The sequence below is a fragment of the Canis lupus genome, chromosome 8, assembly GCF_011100685.1.
Source record: "Canis lupus familiaris isolate Mischka breed German Shepherd chromosome 8, alternate assembly UU_Cfam_GSD_1.0, whole genome shotgun sequence".
NCBI lineage: Eukaryota > Metazoa > Chordata > Mammalia > Carnivora > Canidae > Canis > Canis lupus.
Genome location: NC_049229.1, coordinates 40,152,690 through 40,180,613, shown reverse-complemented (window position 1 = coordinate 40,180,613; position 27,924 = coordinate 40,152,690). Strand labels below are relative to the sequence as shown.

The window sequence follows — 27,924 nt, the reverse complement described above, 5'->3', positions numbered from 1 at the left end:
ATTATTCTTATATTAAGTAGGCACTGCTAAGATTTAGAAGTTTCCATTGCCTTCACCTAGTAATAAACCAGTAGTAATTGTGAATTAATGATGTAACATTATAAAATAGTATGGATTCCATGGCTTTTAACTTAAATCAAAGATAATGCCTTTTGCCCACAACTATTTAGGTTTCCAATAGGCTCAAGTAAAAGGCTCTTCAGAGGAAAATTTTCCAGGCACCATGTAATTTTCCTCTTATCTGCCTGGATTTACTACAGACCAAAAACATTACATTAAAAGGCTAAATTCACAACAAACAAAAAAATTTAGTCAATATAAACTGGACATAATATCTCCAGGCATCTCTTGCAAAGAGTAAATGCTCAATAACCATTAGTTCAATTGAATTGCATGTAGGGAGACAAAGATGATGTCAAGCTGACAGTGACAAAAATAAATTAATTGGTGACAGCTAGAATTTAGAATTTGGCTCTCTCAATCTATTGTTCAATGCTCTTATCTATCTTCCCATGATGTCTTTAATACAAGATTCAACAAGAAGTGCACTCAGAGCACTTATCTGGTTACTCCCCAGCTTTATGGACATATGTATATTTGATGAATAAAAATTGAATATATTTAAAGTGTACAACATGTTGATATATATACTTACACACCATGTAATAATTACCACAATCAAGCTAATTAACATAGCTATTGCTTCATATTGTTACAATTTTTTAAATTATTTATTTATTTATTCATGAGAGACACAGAGAGAGAGAGAGGTAGAGACACAGGCAGAGGGAGAAGCAGGCTCCATGCAGGGAGCCCGATGTGGGACTCCATCCTGGAACTCCAGGATCACACCCTGAGCCGAAGGCAGGAGCTGAACCTCTCAGCCACCCAGGGATCCCCAACAATTTACTTTTTGGTGGGGAGATCACCTGAGATCAAATTTCAAGTATATAATGTCAGTATTATTAATTATAGTCAGCATGCTGTACATTAGATCTCTAGAACCTACTCATCCCACATAAGCGAACCTTTGTACCTTTGGTCAACATTTCTCCATTTCCCCCAGCTCCTTGCTCCTGGTTATTACTGTACTATTCTCTGCTTTCATGAATTTGACTTTTTTAGATTGCACATATGAGATCATGCAATATTTGTCTGTGTCTTATTCAGTCAGCATAATGTCCTCCAGGTTCATCCATCTTGCAAAAGCAGGTTTTCTTATTTTTGTGGCTGAATAATATTCCATTTTACACACACACACACACACACACACACACACACACACACACACACATATCAAAACCCCGAGGATCCTTCCAGCAACTCTCTAACAGCATGTCTTCTCTAGGGAGTAGTTAAGCCATAGCTCCTAGTTCCAATGAAGAGAGGTCAGAAAAACCAAAGGACTGAGCCAAGTAAGTTAAATTTTATTGTGCTCTTTGCTCTAATCACTAAATAGTTTTTAATTTGTTTGTTTAAAAAGATCTGCAACATCTAGCTTTGTGTTGGTGATGAAGAAAAGATTCATTAATAGTGTAGTGAAAACATTTCATTGTATTGGAAATAGTCTGATTTTATTTCTCTAAAATTATTTTCAGAACTGAAGGAGAAAAGGTAATGAAGCAAATAAGAGAACTGGAATACTGAACTGTGGTAATTAAAACAAAGACTCTGGGCATAGTTAATAACCATGAAAGACAGAGTTAAAAAGCATTCTCATTTTTAAAAGCCAGGACTGGAAATTATTGTCTTTTAACACATTAAACAAGATTATTTTCATAGTAAAGTTAAGATAGTATCGAGGTGTCCTTTCTACCCTTCTAGCAAAGAACAATTTGTTGCAAGTACTAAGAACAACACAATAGTTGAGGCACATACAGGCTAACAAATGCTGTAGGAAATCAATGTTCCTTTAGGTATTTTATAAGATTTTAAGTGGGGAAACTTAATGGAGAAAAGATATCAAGATGCATAGTTTACAGGCTGTAATCCTGACACACTGAAGCAAAGGTCTATACAGTTATAGAAGAGGAAAGATCCTAGTAAGTAGAGCATCAATTGGCTTAGTTAAATGCATTCTTAAAATTTTTGCTCTTTGCCTAGAATTCTCTATTGAATGTTCTAAAGCCATTTTTTTTTTAAAGATGGAAATTCTACAAATCCAGTAGAAAGCAACAAACATTATGGGGGATTTCTACTGTGGGTCTTTGACACAGTAGTCTGTCATCTCTAGATATTCCAGATGGTGTCTAAAAATATCTCTACTTCAGGTTCAAGAGATGAGTACACCAGAGCAACCTTGGTAATATTTTCTGATACTATAAAAGCCACAAAGGAAGGAAGAGAAAGAATGAGACCAAGTCTAACTTTCTCATCCAAGAATCTAATGTAAACAAGGCTAGAGAAGAAAAGCTAAGTTACCTGAGAACCCAGACTCTGCCCATCCTACACAAATGTACAGAAGAGTTAGTATAACCTCAAGCACCTTCAAATGTTTTATTTTGTTTTAATAAAAGTCAGAGTAACTTAAACTGTTTGCCAGCTCTTCCATTCTGCAAAGTGCCATTCATCCCAGTAGTGGTGGTACTTATAGCACTTATCTGTCTACTCACTGGCTTTTAAAATCAAATCATAAACAATAACTACACCAGATGTCAAATCCTGCTGCCTGGATAGAGGCATCGTTCCACTTCTCCATGCAGCTATCCATGCTGTGAATCCACTGTTAGCTGAGCATAAATTTCTTTGAAATCCCAGTTATTATTATTATTTTTAATTAAAAATAAAACATACTTAAGACCATTTTTCTCACTGCCTCAGTTTAACAGTGATCTAACCAAATCAGGCTATTTACTTTTTGAAATCTTTAACCCTGTATTTTTTGCTGTTTATTTTTAAATAATTTAATACACACAATAAATTATAAAAAGAGTAGAGAGTTACCATATATACCTTCCATAGTGCTTTTCCCAGTGAGAACATCTTACTTAACCACAGTTCATTATCAATACCAGGAAATTGACATTACATAACATTATTAATATATAGAAATTTCTTTGAATTTCACCAGGTTTTACATGCACTCTTTTTTTGGGGGGGGGTATATTTAATTTTATAACGTGTATAGACTCATGTACCTAGTACTACAATCAGGATATAAAACTGTTGCATCAAAACAAAGAAATTCTCTTACACTACTCCCTTTAGGAGTCACACCCTTTCCCCAAATGTTAATCTCTGGCAACTACTGATCTGTTCTCCATGACAATGATTTAGTAACTTTGAGAGTGTTGTAAATGGAATCAGATAGTATAGTATGTAAGTAGCCTTTTGAGATTGGCTTTTTTATCACTTAGCATAATGCTCTTGAGATCCACCCAAGTTATTGTGTATACCAATAGTTCATGCCTTTTTATTACTGACTTGTAGTCTCTTATGTGCATTGTGTCACAGCCTATTCACCCACTGAAAGGCATTTGGGCTGTTTTCATGTTTAGGGTATTACAAATTAAGTTGTTATGCATACAAGTGTACAGATTTTTGTGTGGACATGAATTTTTATTTCTCTAGGATAAATATATAGGAGTATAATTGCTGAATCTAACTGCCAAACTGTTTCCCAGAATGACCATACCATTTTACATTTCCATAAGAAATACACAAGAGCTGGTGGCTCAAAATTCTTTGTATTTTTTGTTAGCCATTCTGATAGGTGTGTGGTGGGATCTCATCATGTTTTTAGGTTACATTTTCCTAATAGCTAATGATTTTGGACATCCTTTCATGTGCATTTTTGTCATCCGTATATCCTCATTGGTAAAGCTGTCTGTTCAAAACTTCTGCCCACTTTCCAATTGGATTGTTTCTTACTGTTAACATTAAAGAGATCTTGATACATTCTGGATATAAGACCTTTGTTGGATAAGTGGTTTGCGAGTATTTTCTCCCAGTCTATGGCTTGTCTTTGCATCCTCTTTAACAGGGTTGTTCATAGGACAGAAGTTCTAAATTTGATAAAGTCCAATTTATTGATTTTCTTTCCTTTTATAAACCATTCCCTTAGTGTCATGTTTAAGAACTTTTAGCCTAGGTCACAAAGATTTATTATAACATTTTCCTCTAAAGTTTTTATAGTTTTGTATGTCACAGTTATTTTATCTGTCCTGTTTACTATCCATTTTGAGTTATTTTATGTAAAATGTAATGGTTAGGTCAAGGTTCATTTTTTCCCTATGAGATGTCCTTCCACTGAACTGCTTTTATACCTTTCTCAAAAATCAATTGCCCACTCATAGGTATATATTCAAAAGAAATGAAAACTGTTATTCAAATACACGTAAAGATGTTAACAGCAATGCTATTTTGAAATAGCAAAAGGTGGAAACAATCCAAATGTCCATCTACAAATGAATGGATGAATTCATTTGGTATACTCGCACAACAGAGTATTACTCAGCTATAAAAAGGAATGAAATGCTAATATATGCTACAACATGGATGAAATGTCAAAACATTATTCTAAGTCAAAGTTGGAAAGAAAAGATCACATATTGCATGATTCCATTTATATGAAACATTCAGAATAGGTAAATCCATAGAGAATGCAGATTGGTGGCTTCCAAGGGTTATGGGAAGAGGGAATGGGGGAATGAGAGCAACTGACAAATGGGTATGAGGTTTCCTCTTAAGCTGATGAGATGCTGTGCAACTAGATAGAGGTAGTGGTTTGCACGACCTTGTGAATGCACTAATAGCACATTCATTTTAAGATGGTTAATTTTAAATAGTTTTAGAAATTTCACCTCAATGAAAAACAGCATACCCATGTGGTTCCATTTGAAACTCTGTTTCATTGATTTATATGTGTACCCCTCCTCCAATACCATACATTATGTTGATTACCATTGCTATAGTTGTCGAGCCTTTAAACGATAAAGTATGATTACTCCAACTATATTCTTCTTTTTCAAAATTGCTTTAGCTATTATCGTTCCTTTGCCTTTTAATATACATTTTGGAATCAATTTGTCTATATATACAAAAAGGAAAAAGGACTTGCTGGGATTTTAATAGGAATTATGTTAGGTCTATGGATCAGTCTGGGAAGAACTGACATCTTTTCTATGTTGAATCTTCCAACATAATATATTCATTTACTCATTAGATTTTTAGTTTCTTTCATCAGCACTTTTATATGTATTTTTACGTAAGTGTTCCATTTTTAATTTTTGGAGCAACTGTAAGTGGCTATATGTCTTAAAATTCTGGTTTCCAATATTTCTTGCTAGTATATAGAAATATGATTAATTTCTGTGTGCTGATCACATATCCCACAATTTTGCTAAATTCACTTATTCTAGGAGCTTTATTGTTGTGTGATTATTGTTATTGTTTGGTACATTACTTGGAATTTTACTACGGAGACAATCATGTCACCTGCAAATAGAGACAGTTTTCTTTCTAGTATATATGCCAATTATTTCTTTGTCTGCCTTACTGGATTGCACAGAACTTCCATTACTATGAATAGAACTGAAAGAGTAGGTGAGAGAGGATATCATTGCTCCTTCCCAATTTTAGGGGAAAAGCATTTAGTCTTTAAGTGTGATGATACCTGTAGGTTGTTTGTAAATTCTTTTTTTCTTTTTTAATCAGATTGGAGAATATCCCTTTTTTTCCTAGTCTGCTGAGTATTAATCATGAATGGGTATTGGATTTTGTAAACTTTTTTTTTTATCATGTTGACATTTTTTTACCACCTTATCAACGTGTTGTATTACCATTTTTATAATTTTCAACCTATTTTAGTATATATGCATATATGATATATGAATATATATTTTTATCATGACCATATCATGACCAGGTGGGGTTTATTCAAGGAATGCAAACCTAGTTAAGTATTCAGAATTCATTCAATGTAATCTGCCACATTAATAGTTTAAAGAAGAAAATCCACATAATTATACCAATTCATAAAGCAAAAGTATTAACAAATCCAATATCTATTCATGCTTTCCTGTGCATAATTTGAACTTTCAGTATTCAATTTTGATTCACCTATACTGTTTTTAAATATATTTCCTCAGAGTTTTGTTAATGGCCATATATGTATTTATACACAAACATACACAAGTAATTTATTACAGTCTATTCATATCAGCATTTTATTATTATTATTTTTTAAAGATTTATTTATTTATTTATTTATTTATTTATTTATTTATTTATTTATTTATTTATTTATGATAGAGAAAGAGAGAGAGAGAGAGAGGCAGAGACACAGGAGGGGGGAGAAGCAGGCTCCATGCCAGGATCCCGCCCTGTGCCAAAGGCAGGCGCTAAACCGCTGAGCCACCCAGGGATCCCCAGCATTTTATTATTTCAAATGGGATGTAGAAACCTCACTACCTTTACTCTCTCCCCTTTTATGATATAATTCTTAAAGATCACTTATATATACATTAAAAACTACATCAGACAATATAAATTTTGCTTTCCACCACCAACATTTTTAAAAATTTCAGAGGAGAAGACTAATCAATCACCCTGTATCTATGCTTTCATTTGCATTCTTAATTCCTGACACTCCAAGTTTCCTTCTATGATTATTTTCTTCCCATCTAAAGAATTTCCTTTTTTTTTTTGACTTAAGATTGTTGGCAATGAATTCTTCCAGTTTTCCTTCACCTGAAAATGTCTTTATTTCACCCCATCATATTTTCACTGGATGAAGAATTCTAGGCTGCCACTTCTTTCCTTTGGTACTTAAAAAAGTATCTTACTACTTCTTTCTGGCCTCTGTGTTTTCCAATAGGAAATTCACTGTCATTCAACTTGTTCCTCTGTAGGTAATGCATTGCTTCTCTCCAGCTGCTTTAAAGAATTTTTTCTTTGACTTTAGTTTTCAGCAAATTACTTAGAAAATATCTGGAAATGGATTACTTTGGGTTTTTCTGTTGGGAATTTGCTCAACTTCTTAAACTTGATGGCTTGCCAAATTTAGGAAGTTTTCAGTCATTTCTTCAACCCCTTACTCTTCCTTCTCTCCTTCTTAGGCTCCAAAGATAACATACATAAATTTTTGTTGCTCTTGTTATTGTCCCACAGGTCCCAGGCTCTGTTTATTTATTTATTTAATCTTTATTCTCTGTTAACGAACTGGATAATTTCCATTGATCTAACTTCAAGTGCACTGATTCTTTCCTCTGTTCCAGCTATCCTATCATGAGCCAGTTTTTTTTTAACTTGTTATTGCATTTTTCAGTTCTGAAATTCTCATGTTTTTTCCTTGTACCATCTATTTCTTTGCTGAGGCTATCTATTTTTTTCATTTGTTTCAAGTCTTGAATTTGAGTAATTGAGTATTTTTATTATATATCTTCTTTAAAATTCTTATCAGTAATTCCAACCCTTATGTCATTTAAGTGTGCTGTGTGCTGATTATCTTTTGTTATTTGAATTATGATTTCCTGATTTCCCTGGTTCTTGGTACATGGTGAATATTATGTTATGAGACTCAGCTTTCTATTAAATGATCTATTTTGGTAGGAAGCAAACTACATAGATTCCTAGCTTATTTTTACTGGCTGTTGCTCAAATGGCAATTTAATTATTAAAGGTTTTGCAATGTTATTTTGCTCTGCCCTACTTGTGGCTAATCAAGAGCCAGTGTGAAGCCTAGGTGGTATATCATACCAGAGTTCAGTTCTCAAACCCTTTTTTTGGATTGATTCTCAAGAGTTACATGTATGTGATGTTCAGAGGTCTGCTCAGGATATCAAACACAGACTTGAAAAATCCTGTTCTCTAATTCTCTTTTCTCCATAACTTTCTTCCACTCTAGTGGTGAGGAGAATGGGAGTTGCCTCATGATTGGAATAGGATAAATGTAATCAAAATGAGGCCTTTTTGGCTTCACCCATTAGCATTTTTAGGTTGGAGGATTCTGCAGCACCTCCAACAAGGATATATACGAATAAAGCAAGCAAATAAATGTAGAAGATTCATATTGTACAGGATTTTGGTTTTTACTTAGCAGGAAGAATAGGAAGAATATTAATGTATCTTATCCAGAAACTCTCATTTAATGCACATTTAATTCATATCTGTAATGCTACTTATTTATTTATTGGAAAACTAATGACTTTGTGTTTCCAGAGGTATAAGTTTCTTTTAAAAATGATAAACCACCCTTTTTCAATATTTGAATCTTGATAACACTATGGTACTGTATCTTCTTATATAAAAGGAAAATATAACATCTGCTGGGAGAAAAGAACTCTAGGAGTGAACATTTAAAAGATTATTCAAAGCTTCTATGGAATGTAGGCTTTGAACACAGGCAAAACTCCTTATATTTAAAAGGTTTTTCTTAGGGTACAGCTTTATTTCTTTTTTCATCCAGGGCACTAAGGTTTTTTTTGGTTGCAAGCCAAACATAGTATCTATCCTGCCCCTAACCCTTTAATCATAACCAACCCTCTCACAAGGCATCCTCTCTTTATTTCTAGCAGTACCTGCAGCTTTAAGGCATGGTCTCTTCTACTAGCTCTGATACTTCCAAACCCAGCAAGTACAACCACTTTAATCACTCCAGGGAAGAGGATTTAGACCAAAATTCAGAATAAAACAAATAAATGAAAAAACCTCCCATACAAGCAAACAAAAAAACCCCACCAACCTCTGAGCAAGGGAGATATCCACAAAGCTATAGGACAATTTTATTGGCAGAATGTTAACTAGAATTCTTCCAACAATCGCAGATAGTCCCTGATATGCTTCAACTTGTAAAAAGAAATGATGGGGTATGTGAGTATAAAAGTGTTGGCTTTTTATAGGTGATACATTTTGTCTAATAATAAACAATGGTTATGCCAATGAAAAGAGAGAGGAATAAAAGGTGCAACAGCTCTGAGAAAGACATGAAATAGTTGAAAGAAACCAGTAACAAGCAATGATAAAAATAGTGACCTATCTCTATCTATTCAGATATTAAAATCTATCTGCTTCTTTTTCTATCTGCATTGTTTTTTTTGTTTTTGTTTTTGTTTTTTTTATTTTAAGAGGGAGAGTATGCACGAGCAAGGGGTTGGGCCAGGGACGAGGGGGAGAATCTTAAGCAGGCTCCATGCCCAGAGTGGAGTCCTAGATGTCTCCATTCAGGGTTCAATTTCATGACCCTGAGAGCATGACCTAAATGGAAATCAAGAGTCAGATGCTTAACCGACTGAGCCACTCAGGCACCACTATCTGCATCTTAATCTTTTTTGGCTATTATAGCCTCTTGTGATAGCATGACAATAATAGCCCAAATATACCAGAAGAATTTTGCTATACAGTAAAACAGAAGAAAATTATTAACTAAAAATAAAAATACTACTCTCATTCCTTCCCTATCTCCAACATGTAAGAAATAAAAGATAAAGTAAAATAAAAACTGATTTCATTAGTTTAACTGCTTTAAAGTCCCTCTAGTAGAACCTGATACTACTCAGAATATATCAAGATGTGGCCCCAATATTTAAGTTGACATCGTTTTGCATTTGAAAGTTTCATAATCATTAACAGTGTTCCTTACTATATCTTAAGGAGATCACTGTGCTCTCAATATGATTTAAAGTAAATATGGCCAAAGTCTGTAACAGAGCATATTCTTGAGAACCTACATATGCTTCATATCTAGTCCCATGATCTAACCAGTAAATCTCAACTCACCCATAAATGTAAAAAATAACCTATTAGGATAGGAACTTCAGCAAGGGGCAAAGGCATATGCTCAGAAAGCTGGTATCTCAAATACAGATAAGAGCTTATATACAGCTGAAGGAACAGGAGGAGGAAGCAAAGGAAAATAGAAGGCAAAAATATTTAAGAATTATTTCTATCAACGTCTAGCCCAGGATTAACAAACTTTTCCTGTAAAGGGCCGTACAGTAAGTATCTCTGACTTTTCAGGCCATAAATTCATATTCTGTCACAATTACTTAACTTTGTCATTGTGGCCTGAAAGCAGTCATAGACAATATTTAGACAAATATGCATGGCTTTATTCTAATAAAACTTTATTTACAAAAACAGCTGAGCTGGGTTTGCCCTGAGAGTGATAGTTTGCTAACCTCTGGTTTAGGTCAATAAAATCTGTAAAAACAGGGTGGCAAAAGGAAGGACAATATTAGACAGGATGGGTAAGAATACATGTTCTCTAAGAACATTGGAACCTATGTCTTTTTCTGTTTTGCATTCTGATTTGATAAAACTTCTGAGACCTTACCATTAGTGAGATACATAGATTTAGCTCTTCAATAAATCTAGGATCCAACGCCCACATTACTTTCTACTTACACGACTAATAGTATTTTCCTAATGTCTCAGCTGCTAAGATCTTGACTCCTCTTTCTGAAGAGAACATTGACCTCATCTATAGATATATTTGAAGGATACCTCTACAGTGTATTGAACAACACCGAAAACTAGATAGGAACAAGTAATATTCATTTCTTACCACCTGGAAAGAAAGATGTTTGATAGATCTGACTTAATGGGGAAGTCAGAATATGTTTAACATTTCTTCTGTGAAAAACCAAGCTTTCTATTCACACCTCTATCTAAATTTTAATCTACTTAGCACATCATTCTATACTTTACCACCATTAAAGTTAAACTTTTTATAATTCAAAGAAAGAAAATCACTTCTTATGACTACTGTCATGATTACAAAGACAATCACTTTTTAAACATATTTCCCCTAGATTTCCATATCATAATATTACCGTATCTTTTTTCTTCAGATTTGTTCATTACTGAAAAAAAGTTCATATTCTCTAATGACTTTTACAAATTTCTATGTGTTTTCACAATTCATAATCTTTTCTAATGACAAAGAAATCATCTTAAGAGTTGGAAACAATATATATAGGCAAAGGCCACTTCTAGAAACTTTACATTTTGTGTTTCTACTCATTTAGTTATTTAAAAGTTATATATCACTTTCCTCTATTAACTAGATACATGAGGAGTCTGTTTTAAGGTTTCTGTGGCAAGGTCCTATATTGCTAATGATGGACAGATGCAAAAGAGGATGTGGCTTCACCAGACAATATTAAAAGCAGCCCTAAAGCTTATATTCAGTTAGTCTCCTTCAACAAAGCACCAGGAAAATAAAATAAAAATCAAAATACTCATTCCTCAAAGCACTTGTTAATGGTAAATATAACAACTTGGAGTTAAGATTCTGCTTCTTCTCTCTGTTATTTACTAGGCAAGTTATACAAACTTCTCTATGCCTCAATTTATTCTCCTACATGCTGAATATAACAACACCTGCCTTGTAAGAGTTTTGCCTGCTACTGAGTAATACAGAAAGTGTATAGAAGGGAAGTGTATAGAAGCTTACAGACATTATCCATGCTCACAGCTTCCTTTAATGTAGCAGAAGATTTTAAAGAAATATCCCCTCTTTCACCTTCCAATTAAAGGACTTTAATGAGACCTTGGGCTACTTGGATGTTTTATCATCTATTTTCAAAATGATTGATCCAAACCCTGAACCCAGTATAAAACCAATGTAATGACTTTGAATGCCTAAATTTTCCACAGAAAAAAACAGAATCACTAATAACCTTTCTCAGGTGGGTTTTTGAAGTGATATGAGCTGTGCAAATCACACACACCACCCCCTGATAAATATTGATCACAACTGGCCTTTTTGGTTTAGGTAGGTCAAACATATGATGGCATTCATACAGAACATCTAAGCACATTTTAGAATCACTACTACAGTACCATAAGCAATATGAGAGCATGCGTCATTTTCTAGCATCAGAGCATATCTATATATTTTAATGCTATATTTATATGCTTTTATAACTTATCACTGAGTCACATCAGAGACTTATTTGATCTTAGATTCTTAGTCAGTACTCTGTCCTGAGTTAAGCAATTAAGGAGTGTGAGCACAGAAGAGTGAGCAGTGAGGCTTACTGAGCAGATACTATTATTGTCTACAGTAACGAGGACTTACACCTAGAGTATGGGGTCGTACAAAAAGGCTGTGGACATTTACTGAATAGCAGCTAATAATCAATTGCAGGCTGGTCAATTTGAGAAAGTACTGCATACTCTAGGGAAAGACAGTGAAAGTCCTAGTCAGAAAGCTGCTTTATAAATAAAGTACAATTTTAACTGGAGGCAACCTAGTCTTTCTTTGTTATCTATGTACTTGAGACAGAACCCACTCAATCTTAAACAGTCAGCATCTATTACTTTTCATCTAAATTTGCCGTATGTCTTTTTCTATTTCAGGCTTCTTAATTACAGTGGTTCTTAGGTAATCTTATGTCTAAGGGATGTTAGATTCCCTCTTAGTTCAGTGACAAAGGCTTCCTTAGGAGCAGAGTGTGTTTACTAAAACGTAAGCTGAAGGGACCCTCATTTGAACAGGTCCTTTCAAAGGCCCTGGGAGGAGGAGGTATACGTAATGTGTTTACCTGGTCATGTGTTTTTGCTAAAAAATGCAAAATTTGATCACAATGAGTTAAGATAGCTGTCTTGTCCCACTTAGAATTCCCTTCCATCTCACTTTTCCACTATTGGTGTCAATATTGGGTGGCAATGAAGTGGCCTTCAGCATTTCCGGTTCCTGTTATGGGAAAATTAAGGTGGGGATTCATTTAGTTTAGATCTATAAGGATGTATTTATGTGGTTCAGGATTACTTTTGTGCAGTTATTTTTGTGATATAAATAGATACAGGGCAAAGGGATGTACTACAATGTCAATAGGTCCCCTGGCACCTAGCATGGGAAGTGTCAGGTAATCAGAGAATTGGGAGTTAGTTCTCAATAATGCCTAGTCAACACAGTTCTCTTCTGTCATTAATATCCTAAAAAATGTAGTGTATATAATGTAAAATGTAGTTAAATAATTATATGTATTATTCTTTGTTCCTTTTTTGATAATCACATGCAATAGAATTTCCTTCATATGGCACAAGCTTATAGAAGTACTACAAACATGAGATATGTAAAGTTGCAAATTTTGTGCATCACAAATATCAGTAATTAAAAAACAATTTTATCAACAATGTTAGAGAAAGATCTGATTGAATTTTTCTGTTCTCTTCATAGAAAATATTACAAAATCACTGTAAATTCACTGTACAGGATATCCTATAAATCATAAAGAGCATGAAGCTAAGAAACGGTATTACAGAGTGTCAGGCAATAATAAAACTTTCAATTTTTCTGGAGTATTGTGTTATGGTATTTGTCAACTTTGTAAAATTTGTAATTTGTTGGTATTTCTTTTTTTTTCATTATAAATAACCAAATCTCACTATTCATAGGTTCCATATTTGCAAATTTGCCTACTAGCTAAAATTTACTTGCAACTGCAAAATCAATACTTGAGGTGCTCTCAGGGTCACTTGTGGACACATACAATATAGTGAAAATATGAGCTGCCTGAAGCACACAGTTCTCAGCTGAGGTCAAACAAGGTAGCATTTTGCCTTCTGGTTTTAGCTGTCATACTACAAACAAGCATTCTTTTTGCAGTCTATACAATGCTTTTTGCATTTTTGTGCATTTGTTGACAACTTTACTGTTTAAAAATGACCCCTAAACATAGTGTTGAAGTGATGTCTAGTGTTCCTAAGCACAGGAAAGCTGTGATATGCTTTACTGAAAAAATATGTGTTACATAAGCTTCATTCAAGTATGCCTTGCAGTGCTTTAAGCTATGAACTCAATGTTAATGAGTCAATGATATTATATAAAATGTTTTTAAATGGAAACACACATAGCATAAGGTTATATATTAATTGGTTGGCAAAAAAGGTGTGACTAGATTTCCAGGAACCCAAGAGCTGTGGTTCACTAATTCAGTGTTTATGGTGACTTTATAGAACATAATGATACAAATAATGAAACTTGACTGTAACTATTTACTTTAATATTTAATTCTGTATTTGTATTCCTTTTTATAAAAGAAGAGTGCCAAAAACTGTAGAGATTTCAGGTCCAGCCCCTAGATCTGAATCCACCTCTCGTCAGTACCCTCCTTCTTCCTTTCATGGGAGCTTTGCTACTCCTCAGTATTTTTGCCTTGCTAAAATTGAGAATAGGATTCTGGAAAATGAACTCCTGGCCTGGGACTTCGTAATCAAGATCAAAATCACCAAATGTAACAGTATTCCTATGTGGAAACCAGACCTGCTTTAAGATTTGGAAAATTGTTTCTATAACACTGTGTATATTGTAACCTAAGGCAGAGTCAAATTATTGTGAAATTTGCCATTTCTTAGGAAAAAAAGAGTCATATTTCCAGAAACAGAAACTGAGTAACATTCAAAACAAGTAGATGTTAGGTTGATAGACCTATATTAAATAAAATTTAATTTAAGTTCAACATATTCAAAAAAAAGTAAAGAGGATAAAATATTAGGTAGGGGAGTAGCACCCAGAATGTTGTCAGTTGCTTATTTTTTTCTAGGTAATAGATGTTAAGAACCTCACATGCATTCTCTTATATACTTCTACTAAGGAATGATGTTTTATTTTATTTTATTTTATTTTATTTTATTTTATTTTATTTTATTTTATTTATTTATTTTTTTTTTAAATTTTTATTTATTTATGATAGTCTCACAGAGAGAGAGGCAGAGACACAGGCAGAGGGAGAAGCAGGCTCCATGCACCGGGAGCCCGACGTGGGATTCGATCCCGGGTCTCCAGGATCGCGCCCTGAGCCAAAGGCAGGCGCCAAACCGCTGCGCCACCCAGGGATCCCAGGAATGATGTTTTTAAAAAGCCTTTCTTAAACTAATATTATACCATATGTTAACTAACTGGCATTAAAAAAAAACTTGGCAGAAAAAATAAACAGAAGTTAAACACACACACAAAAATGCCTTTCTTATCGATAATTAAGAAGATATGAATATATAAGAAATATGTAAACTTAAAAACAACAAAATGCTGGGGTGCCTGGGTGGTGTAGTCAGTTAAGTGACTAATTATTGGTTTCAGCTCAGGTCAAGATCCCACCATGGTTGTGAGATGGAGCTCTGCATCAGAATCCACGCTCAATGCACATGCTTCAGATTCTCTCTCTCTCCCTCTGCCTCTCCTGCTCATAATCTCTCTCTTTCTCTCTCAAATAAATATTTAAAAAACAACAACAGCAACAACAACAACAGAGTGCTGGAATAGTTGTGCTGACTACACTGCTAGGAATTTAAAAAATTCCTCCATAACCACTGGACATCTCAAAATGTTTTGTTTTGTTTTTTTAAGATTTTGTTTATTTATTCATGAGAGACACAGAGAGAGAGAGAGGCAGAGACACAGGCAGAGGGAGAAACAGGCTCCATGCAGGGAGCCCAATGTGGAACTCAATCCCAAGACCACGGGATCATGCCCTGAGCCAAAGACAGATGCTCAACTGCTAAGCCACCCAGGGATCCCCTTCAAAATGTTTTTAAACTCTTGCTAAGAAAACCTAAAATCCCAAATCAGACTTTGGCAAAGATTTTAAAAGAAGGAACTAAATTTGTGATTCACTATATTGTTATGCTAATATTAAGTTACACTATTTAATTAAGATAAGTGGCTTTTAAGAGAATACTGCAAAAATGGCATCCAAATTGAAAATGACTAAATAAATGTGTCTATTTTGGTATGACATGATAATTTATGTGGTAAACCTGATGGAATCTACAAAAATGCTACTAGAATTAATGTATGAGTTTAATAAAGTTGTAGGATACAATATCAATATACAAAAAAATCAAGCTTTTATATGTTGAGGTCATTTCCTTCTGTTCCTATTTTGTTCAGTCTTTTTATCATGAAAAAGTACTGGATTTTGTTGAACATTTATTTCTGCAGCAATCAAGATGGTCAAATGGGTTTTTTGCTTTATTTTGATGATGCAGCATATTATAGTGATCAATTTTCATATGTTGAACCATCCTTGCATTCTAGGAACACATAACAGCTGTCTGTCATGAGGCTGGGAGTATGGGGTGGGTAGCTGCTGTGGAACTAAGAGAGGAAATTAACCAAACTTAACTGCAATTTATAGTTGAAGATTTCCCCTGGAAGTTATAAGCCTTCAACTGACTCCAGAGTTCCAAAATAGTTATATTACATAGTTTCTGCAGTGCAACTGATGTCTAGGTGAGGAGACAGATTCTTGGTGCTTCCCACTCTGCCATTTCTTGGAATTCCTCCCCAGATAATCAATTTTTGATTAGCACATTAAAATGTGCTTGGCAATCAGAGAAATTTGATCGATGACTGGTTATTTGATTATATTAAAGAACTATTCTTAGTATGCTAGGTGGAGTAATAGTACGTGGTTATGTTTTGGAAAAGTATCTTAAACTTTTAGAAATTTATTCTGAAACATTTATAAATAAAATGATAAATATCTGGGATTTGCTTCAAAATGATCCTGGAGATGGTAAGGACTGGTGGCAGTATAGATGAAACAAACTGAGCATGAATTCATAATTATTAAAGCTGGATAAGGCGTACATAGGGGTTCACGAGTCTCTCATTGTTATATATGTTGAAATTTTCCATAATAAAAAATATTTAAGGGATAATAAAAAAGCCTGTAGCAAAATTAGTGTAATAGGTGAATTAATAAAAAGATCCAAATAATGAGACAGAAACATAAACCTCAAAACAAAACAAAACAAAACAATGGGAATTAAAAAAACAATGTGTGCGTGTGCAAGTGTGTATATCTGAGGATAATTAATTCAGAGATACTCTGAGAATGTTACTAAACTTTAAGCTTTCCAAGAGCAGACAACATACCCTATCTGTTTGTTCACCATCCTAAATCCTCAGCAACATACCTAATGTCTAGTACATCCAAATACTTACTGAATAAACAAACAATTCAATCAGACCTATGCTCCCATATGCAAGGACTCTGTAAAATCTGTAAGAATTCAAGATAGTGTGGTTTTTAATAATGCTTAGAAAACTAACTTTAATAAATTTTCCTTTTTTCTCATCACCACCTTTGTCCATCGACTTTTAGTATAACAATTCCCCTCTTTCATTTTATGAAAGCTATTCTTGATGTTGTATCTACTTACCACTTCTTGTTCCTCCCTCATCAAACCTGTTTATATTCTTGTTCTTGGGAAAGATATTCTCCTTCTCAGTATATTCTTAAGTCTTAGATCTAAGAAACTGTCTACTTTTCTCCATTTGATCTCTTTAAAACTAATAATTTCTTTCAAACAAGGAAAGGTTGTGAAAGTTTCTACCTACTCCAGTCGTTTTATATATTTAATTAACATCTTAATACAGCTAAGCTAATGACTTTGCCTAATGAGTTATAAATATTTGTACCTCTGACTTTATTTTTAGTTTTCATCCTTGTTGGTCAGAAATACAAGTGTTACCTGAATCACTCAGTAGAACACATTTTACAACTCTGAGAATACCTGATGATGGGTTTGATCTCATGTTCAGTACACCAGCAGACAAATAAAATTTATAGTTATATTCTAACTTTATTTATTTTATTTATTTGAGAGAGAGAGAGAGAGAGAGAGAGAGAGAGAGAAAGGGAAGAGCACAAGCAGGGAGAATAGCCAAGGGAAGAGCAGGGAGCCCGATGCAGGGCTCGATCCCAGGACCCTGGGAACATGACCTGAGCTGAAGGCAGACGCTTAACCAACTGAGCCACCAGGGCCCCTCGCCTTAAATCTATTTTATTTATTTTATTTTATATTTCTATTTATTTATTCATGAGAGACACACAGAGAGAGGCAGAGATATAAGAAGAGGGAGAAGCAGGCTCCCCGTGGGGAGCCTGATGTTGGACTTGATCCCAGGACCCCGGGATCACGCCCTGGGCCAAAGGCAGACACCTAACCACTGAGCCACCCGGTGCCCCGCATTAAATCTATTTTAAAGAATTTGTTTTGTCAAAGACAAATGTGTCTACATTTTGTGTTGGGAGTTAGGGTTTCTTCAAAATCTGAAATACATGTTTAATAGCCCCAACAATGCATTCCTAGTATGACCTGGCCACTTTCCATTTTATAGACCATCTACAGTTGCTGGAATCCATACAGGAAAAGAGAAATTACTATTTCTCTAGCCAGTCTGTTATATTTGAATGGAAAAAACAAATGTCTATCGTCATTTAAGAAGTAGAATACTTGTTTTCTATTTGCACATCTTTTACTATTCTATGAAAAAAAGGAAAATTATCACCCTACTGATTTCCAGTAAAAGTCCTATTCACAACATAAACAAATCCCTAAAAAAAGGACATCTTTGTTACTTTTTATATGCTTTACTTAGAGTCCACTGAAAATGGGCTCAATATTACTTAAATAGTCAACTTTGGGTCTAGGTAGAAAAAAAATCAACCTGAACCAGAAATTAAATTAACTTTAATTTCAAGTTAAACTGGGAAATGCTTTTTGCCATAAGCTATATGCCATAACTAGTAGCACTCACCACTGTGAATTCAAACTGTTTCAAACAAGTTAAGAAACAAAGGCATTGTGATCTCTATCATTCAGTGTGTTTAATATAACCAGACTAGAATTTAATATGAGCTAATTAGAAGCCACAAAGTAAATTCTAATAACAGTAATGAAAATAGAATCTCTTCCATGTCATTCAAAAGTCTAGAAAAATGACTTATATTATGGCAAAATGTGGACTCATAATGACAATATCAGCAATGTATAGTTTTTAAAATGAGCCTGGAATTGATATCAGAAACTAGATTTCAAAATACAAAAACAGCACTTTCTCAATTTGTTATCATTACACAGCACACTTGTAAAGACCACCACAAAATGGTACTTAAACCAACCCAATATTACATGGTTACTTTATGGATAAAGAACATTTTAGGTAAACATATAGAAGACAAACACCTTAAGAGAATTACTTGCTCCATTCTACTAGAGCCTAACAGCATATTCAAGGTTGCTCAATAAGATTATTATAATCTTTTAGTCAGTTTAGTCTTTTTATACTACACCATAAGCCCTTCAGCTCTAAAGAGAAAATAATTTTAACTAAGACAACCATAGAACTTTGTCCCAATGAAGTCTAGTTGCCATAAGTATTTTTTTATTTTCTAGTATCTTTTGTGAAATGGCTTCTCCTAAGTAAAACCAAGATATAAAATTAATGAATGAAAATCTAAAATGGAGACTAAACTTGACTGAACTACGTGACTAAGTCAAGCAGCATTTTCATGGGACATAATAAATGTCAATGGGTTGGAATTGCAAAAAGGCTTAGATTTAAACTGAAACCTATTATTGATTAAGATAAAGGCTTAATGCAGGTTGTTTCTTTGACCAGGTTTTGTATTACACTTTAAATAAATCAGAGTTTAGAAAATTTTACAATTGCACCCAAAACCATAAGACACCTAGGAATAAACCTAACCAAAGAGGTAAAGGATCTGTACTCTAAAAACTAGAACACTTATGAAAGAAATTCAGGAAGATATAAAGAGATGGAAGAACATTGCATGCTCATGGACTGGAAGAATAAATATTGTGAAAATGTCCGTGCTACCCAGAGCAATTTATACATTCACTGCAATCCCTATCAAAATACCATGGTCTTTCTTCACAGAGTTGGAATAAATAATCCTAAGATTTGTATGGAACCAGAAAAGACCCCAAAGAGCCAGAGGAGTGTTGAATAAGAAAACCCAAGCTGGAGGCATCACAATGCTTGACTTCAAGTTGTATTACAAAGCTGTGATCATCAAGACAGTATGGTATTGGCACAAAAACAGACACACAGATCAATGGAACAGAATAGAGAACTCAGAAATGGAGCCTCAACTCTATGGTCAACTCATCTTCAACAAAGCAGGAAAGAATATCCAATGGAAAAAAAGACAGTCTCTTCAACAACTGGTGTTGGGAAAATTGGACAGCCACATGCAGAAGAGTGAAACTGGACCGTTCTCTCACACCATACACAAAGATAAACTCAAAATGGTTGAAAGAGCTAAATGTGAGACAAGGATCCATCAAAATCACAAAGGAGAACACAAGCAGCAACCTTGTTGAAGTTGGCCACAGCAACTTCTTGCAAGACACATCTATGAAGGCAAGGGAAACAAAAGCAATAATTAACTACTGAGACTTCATCAAGATAAAAAGCTTCTGCACAGCAAAGAAAACAGTCAACACAACTAAAAGACAACCTACAGAATGGGAGAAGATATTTGCAGATGACATATCAGATAAAGGGCTAGTATCCAAGATCTATAAAGAACTTATCAAACTCAACACCCAAAAAACAAACAATCTAGTCAAGCAATGGGCAGAAGACATGAACAGACATTTCTCTAAAGACGACCTACCCATGGCCAACAAGCATATGAAAAAATGCTCCACATCACTTGGCATCACGGAAATACAAATCAAAACCACCATGAGATACCACTTTACATCGGCGAGAATGGCTAAAATTAACAAGACAGGAAACAACAAATGTTGCTGATGTTGGAGATGTGGAGAAAGGGAAACCCTCATGCACTGTTGGTGGGAATGCAAGCTGCTACAGCCACTCTGGAAAACAGTGTGGAGGTTCCTCAAGAAGTTAAAAATAGAGCTACCCTATGAACCAGCAATTGCACTACTGGGTATTTACCCCAAAGATACAGATGTCATGAAATGATGGGACACCTGCACCCCAATGTTCATAGCAGCAATGTCCACAACAGACAAACTGTGGAAGGAGCCATGATGTCCTTCAACAGATGAATGGATAAAGAAGATGTGGTATGTGTGTATATATATATATATATATATATATATATATATATATATATATAGATGGAGGAGGTGGATGGGGGAATAGGGTAACTGGTGACAGACATTAAGGAGGGCATTGACGAGATGAGCACTGGGTGTTATACTACATGTTGGCAAATTTAAATAAAAATAAAATAATGCTTACTAGTAATAATGAGAACTGATACTAAATTTCATCAAAATGAGTAAAAATCTAGTAAAGCTTAAAATGATTTCAACTGTCCGGACCAATCACTGAAGTAAATTATAAAATCATCTGAATTATTTATTAGGAATACAATAAGGTATGACTAAAATCTCCCAAACAGATTTGAACTATTAAAAACATTTTCTCTTATTGCACCTTTTTTTTTTTAAGATTTTTTATTTATTCAGGAGAGAGAGAGAGAGAGAGAGAAGAGAGAGAGAGGCACAGACATAGGCAGAGGGAGAAGCAGGCTCCATGCAGGGAGCCCGACGTGGGACTCGATCCTGGGACTCCAGGATCACGCCCTGGGCTGAAGGCAGGCGCTAAACCACTGAGCCACCCAGGGATCCCCTCTCTTATTGTACCTTTTCCCTATTATTTCCTTGTTAGCTATAAATTATTATCATTCTTTATATAACTGCTGCCTGATAGGCCAAATAAAAAGAATCTTGTAAATTCTCTATTAAGTTATGTAAACTACTTATTTTTATGTAGAATACAGGTATCAAAGGTCAAGGTTTTTTTTTTTAATATTTTATTTATTTATTCATGAGAGACACAAAGAGAGAGAGAGAGGCAGAGACACAGGCAGAGGGAGAAGGAGGCTCCAGGCAGGGAGTCGGACACGGGACTCGATCCTAGGTCTCCAGGATCACACCCTGGGCCAAAGGCAGCGCTAAACCGCCAGCCGGGCTGCCCAAGGTCAAAGATTTTTTTCTTTATCCTCCTTTACACTTGATTCTAGCCAAAAGACCAAGAAGCTATTATCGTCCTTTACATATTTATTTTCTAGTATAGTACTCAGTTTCTAAGCCTGTTGATGTCTTTTGGGATTTAAGTTGCTTAAATAGCCTTTTTACAATAGTATTTCACTTAAAGCAATGGTTTGGGAACACCAGTACATTTGAATGCCAAGAAAAGTTATAACAAGAAAAAAATGTAATCACTTAAAAAATATGTATAAATAGCTGACCTCATCTGTAAACTCTCTAATTCATTTAGTTGAACCAGTCAAATCATTCTTTTTAAAGTAGCTGCTGTGCTTTTCTAAACTGGGAATAAAAGTTCCAGTCAGAGAAAGCATTCTTTACTAACATAAGTGCTTAATTTTGTTGGAATGGGAGAAAGGACTCTTATTTACCTGTAGCCAAAGAAGGAAAAGTGCAAGTGACTGGCATTGTTAATCTCTAACAAATAATATGTTAAAAATATAGTTCCTGAATTCAAAGAGCTTTTGGACTAGATGGAAAAAATGATCATGAATACATTAAATAATTAAAGAAAAATATTTTTCTGAAATATGTTTTTTCCTACTGAGATTTTCCTCATCTCCTTGAAGAAAAGCATGAAAGTAAGCATCTGTTAAATGGCAATATTTGAAAGTGAAAGTAAGGTCCAACTGAAATGCTGTTTTGCTCTACTCTAAAAGATTAATAAAGCCAACATGGTTTGAAATCATTAGCATGATTTACAAGTGAAATTCTCTAATATAGAACCACAGAAATCAGCACATAGAGGATCAGATTTGCACTACAAGTAAAAGCACTTGGACAAGGAGAAAAAATAAACTAAAGCAGGTGGCAGGTACTTGTTACAGTATGCAGAGCTCAACTACGACCAAATCATAGTTTAAATATAACTTTTGTTGAATAAAATCTAATGAATATGTGGAAATGGAAGAAACTCAGAAACTATAGTTATTTCCATTTTAAATGAGGATGATAGTTCTGCACCACCAGCTGTTTATAGTTCATTGAATGAAGTTCTGGTTGATAGGAGATAATTACCTCTTCCCTACAGGAGGCAAGTGTTTCTCATTCTGCAGACACCCCTGATAAATGGTCATGGGAGTATGAGACCAAGACAGCATGCCAAGATCAGTTTGGTTTTTAATGATCTCTTTAAACACTTGATTTTCTATTTTTTTCCTATGTAAGTTTAGGAAAACGTGCACCTTGAAATATAGAGAATTAGGTCACTGGCTATTATTTTGCTTTTACAAGGCACTTCAACCTTAGAAGGAAAGCAGAGTGACTGAACACAGAAAGTATACCATCCATAGTATTAGAAATGGATGGGCATGGTTCCAACTTCAAGCATTTTGAAGTTACTTACTAATTCATTGTTTACCCCAAGACTATTCTTTAAGTTCCCTGTCAGATAACAATGCGCCCATCATCCCAGTCACTTCAGCTCTCTCAGCCACTTGGAAGGGCCTATCAATTATACCTTCCCAGTCTCTCTCAATTTTGTCTCTTCATTTCCAATTCAAATTGACACACACCTCCATATTTCTCATCTGCAGGGTGGTCCTCACCTCCTAAATGGTCTCCTTGCCTCTAGTCTCTTTCTATACTATTCCAGTTCAGCCAAAATAATACTTTCGAATTAATAGCAACACCCTCATCATGCCACTCTTAGATGTAAAAATTTTTCAAAAGTGGGTTGTAATTCCAAAATGGAGAAAAGCATATTAAGCAAAAATCCAAAATTTAAAAAGTAAACCACTTCTGTTATTAGAAATAGTTAAGATTAGGTATGCATATTAATAAGAGAAGAAAACACAAAAAATAAAGAGAATACATTTAAAAGGGCCTAGGACTTGAGGCTGTTTATTGTTAAAATGATGTTTTTGCAACAAATTCTCTCAGCAACCACTTGCTGCTTATGCAACATAAAGCTTAACCGGCACCCAAAGAACCCTGCAATTTGGCTCCCAAACCTACCTTTTCTAGCTTATTTTATACCCCACCTATTCATACAACCCAAAACTCCAGACAAATTAAAATATTCCATTACTCAATGGGTTCCTGTCCTGCACTTTCCCGGCTATGGACTATTATTCATATCATATGCTCCAGCTAGTATACTCTTTTCCATTTCTATGTGTCTAAATCCTACCTAATCATCCTTTTTAGCTCAATTCAAATAGCTTTTCCACAAAGCTATCCCTGACATCTTCTTCCTCCAATGAACATTTCACCTGTATGTCGCACATAAAATACCACTTTCTACTTTGCATGGTAGTGTGTGTGTGTGTATATGTAAGCAGTAGCTCCTTTAAGGCAGGGACTTTGTTTTAGCCGTCTTTGTATTGTACTGGAGATATAACATAGCATCTTTCTGAATAAATACATAAAATGAGTAAATACTTTTAAAAAAAAAGGGCTAGAAAGACTAAAAACCAACATCTCTTATATGCTTATATGATTTTCCTTCTTTTCTCACTCAGGTTTACTTCTTTACCTAATTTTCTTACCTGAAGGTATGTTATTCTCCGCTGGACCAGGTCTGTCAGATCTTTGGCCTCTTTTTCCCGCCAATCACCTGCTCCATCTGTTTGACTGAGGTAGTATAGATCCGTCATTATAGACCTATAGACAAACAACATTTGGAGGTCTAACTTATTTGTACTTCATCATAGGATTACACAGAGTCATAAGAAGAGAACCAAATTCTTCATAAAGATTGGTGCTCACACTGATGCTAGTTCTTTTTTTTTTTTTTTTTTTTTGATGCTAGTTCTCTTCCTTTATTTTCTATTAAGACTGTGAAATTCAACAATTAGTTCCTAACATCCAAGATTCATTCCTTCAGTAAATTTCCACTGTTGAGAAAAACATGCTGGTTTTTCCCATGCCAGTCAGCTGCATTTATTTCCCAATGCAAAGTGCTACAGACATTGGGGGAAATGGAAACCCACAGCAAAGAAATAGGTAAATTAATATAAGGGAGAGAAATAAGTTGGTGCCAGTATTTGAATACTACATCTTTGTTCTCTCTGTCATTTCCTTTCCCCACTTAAATGATCTCTTCATACATAAACACTCTGAGTGGTTGGAATAAAAGATAGAGGAAAGTTCTGACATAAGTCTTAAACAATGGTCCAAACCAAGGTTCAGCAAACATTTTTCTGTAAAGAACCAGATAATACATATTTCAGGCTTTGTGGGCCTCTGTTGCTTTTGTAGCAGGAAAGCTGCCATAGACAATATGTAAATGAATGCATGTGCCTGTTTTCCAATAAAACTTTATTCATAAAAACAGGCTACGGGCCAAATTTGGACCTTTGGGAGGTGCTTAAGTCATGAGGGCGGAACCCTTATGAATGGGATTAGTGCTCTTATAAAAGACCCCACAGAACTCCCTAACCCCTTCCGCCATGTGAGAACACAGTGAGAAAGTGCTGTCCATGAACAAGAAAGCAGGTCCTTACCAGATACCAAATATGGACTAGATCTTGGACTTCCTGGCTCCAGAACTATGAGAAATAAGTTTCTGTTGTTTATAAACTACACAGTCTTTGTTATTTTTGTTGTAGAAAGCTGAACAGACTAGGCATTGCTATTTACACTACAATGCCTCAGAGTTGTTTTAGAGCTTTTACCTTGTATATGAAGAGTGCCTATGAATAGTTCTACAACTAAGAGAAAGTAACTATTGGGTGTGGGTGACATGGTACTGACGGCCAGTCAGAAAAATGATCCAATACCCAGTGCCTTACAGGACTCTTGTTTGATCAGTGAGAACTCATTTAGGAGATAATGAAGCTAGCCTTTAAAAATTGTGATTTACCTAGGAGTACATGGCATAGTCTTAATTCTCTGTTATTCCTGGCTCTTAACTAGTTGCTAAACCATTTAATAAAAAACCAATAACACCACACAGGAAAAACTAAAGTCTTATTTACTATCATAGAAAATTATTTAAAGGGATGCCTGGGTGGCTCACTGGTTGAGCATCTGCCTTTGGCTCAGTTTGTGATCCTGGAGTCCTGGGACTGAGTCACACATGAAGCCTGCTTCTCCCTCTGCCTATGTCTCTGCCTCTCTGTGTCTCTCATGAATAAATAAATAAAATCTTAAAAATAAAAAAGAAATTAACTTATAGTCTTACACAATGGATAGAGGTTCAACTTTTAAGTTTTTTCAGATTATAAAACTGAGGCCCCTGTGGATTTTTAGGTAGCCTACAGTATTTTTATAACGTTTTACATTTTTTAAAAAAGATTTTATTTATTTATTCCTGAGAGACACAGAGAGAGAGAGAGGCAGAGACACAGGCAGAGGGAGAAGCAGGGTCCATGCAGAAAGCCCAACGTGGGACTCGACCCCAGGACTCCAGGATCACGCCCTGGGCTGAAGGCAGGTGCTAAACCGCTGAGCCACCCAGGGATCCCTAAAGTTTTACTTTTATTAGGGGAAATGTCACTACCCATAAGAAATTGTGTGAGTTGATCATGGAAACACATGAGAAGTCTTAGACTATAATGGTGCTACAGGGCTCTGCTGGAAGTTTATTTAAATTAGTTTCTCAGGGTCTATTTATTTTATTTTTTATTTTTTATTTTTCTTAAAGATTTTATTTATTTATTGATAGAGACAAAGAGAGAGAAGCAGAAACATAGGCAGAGAGAGAAGCAGGCATCATACAGAGAGCCTGATGTGGGACTCGATCCAGGGTCTCCAGGATCATGCCCTGGGCTGCAGGCGGCGCTAAACCACTGCGCCACCGGGGCTGCCCTCAGGGTTTATATATATATATATATATTTTTTTTAAATTTATTTGAGAGACAGTGTGTGCAGATGTGTGAGCAGGGGGGAGGGGAAAAGGAGAGAATCCTCAAGCAGACTCCCTGCTGAGGGTGGAGCCCACAGAGAGCTCAATCTCAGGATCCATGAGATCATGACCTAAGGCAAAACCAAGAGTCAGATGCTTAATGGATTAAGCCACCCAGTTTCTCAGTTTTTTTTTTTTTTTAGTTCCTCAGTTTTATAAGCCTCTGCCCCATCACTCTCATCATGATGATTATTTTTTATACCTCATAGGTTTCATCATATCCAAATATGGTTATTGGTTATTTGCTTTTTTCTGCCTATTAAATATGAGCGATCTCAAAACCTGTTATAAGCCTCAACCTTTTTTTTTTTTTAAAGATTTATTTATTTATTTATCCATGATAGAGAGAGAGAGAGAGAGAGAGAGAGAGAGAGAGAGGCAGAGACACAGGCAGAGGGAGAAGCAGGCTCCATGCCGGGAGCCCGACACAGGACTCGATCCCGGGAGTCCAGGATCGCGCCCTGGGCTAAAGGCAGGCACCAAACCGCTGAGCCACCCAGGGATCCTGTAAGCCTCAACTTTAAATAGCAGTACTCTTTCTGGAGATGTAGTATAGTGGGATAAATAAGCAGTTTACAGGCAAATGCCTATTGAAGGAAAAAAAGGAAATCCAATATGCTCTGCATGGCTTTAACATTAAACCTACACATACTCATTGACAAACAGCACTACATTTCATTTCACTGTATACAGGTAAAAACTACATTAGGTCTAATTTGGAGGTGAGAGTTCTTTGAAATATAAAAATTGGCTCAGTTATGCTTTCACATCATAGTAAGCAAGCCATTCTTTAACCAGTGGGAATAAAAGCTAATCTCTGTATCTTTTAATAAATTAGAAAAAATAATGAATGTTTTTACCAAATTACATCAGTACTAAGTCTTGGCAATTAATTCACATCAATCCCTACCTGTTAAGAAAATAGGATAACCAAGCTTATAATTAGAGAGCCAAATATCAAAAAAAGAAAAAAGAAAAAGAAAAAAGTGCACTAATTTTTTATGATAACACAGAGTCTCAGCTACTCTATTCCAAGAGTCAACTAAAATCAAGCTTGCTTTTAAAATCTTTTTTCTTGGCTTTTCTGTTAGAGACCATGTAAGGAAGACAAGCCCAGGAAACAATCTTATTTTTATTTTTTATTCTTTTTAAATATTTTATTTATTTATTTGACAAAGAGAGAGGGAGCCAGAGAGCACAAGCAAGGGAAACAGCAGAGGGAGAGGGAGAAGTGGGCTCCCAACTGAGCAGGGAGCCTGATGTGGGACATAATCCCAGGACCC

The 27,924-nt window shown here is 35.1% G+C and overlaps 1 protein-coding gene across 1 annotated transcript in view; it reads right to left on the bottom strand.

Moving 5' to 3' along the window:
* The window catches only part of FUT8 (fucosyltransferase 8), a 147,663-nt gene that overhangs the window by 67,048 nt on the left and 52,691 nt on the right, over positions 1 to 27,924 (bottom strand). The window contains 1 exon segment of the mRNA NM_001005262.2: positions 24,282 to 24,396. Coding sequence (NP_001005262.2) covers positions 24,282 to 24,396 — 115 coding nt within the window.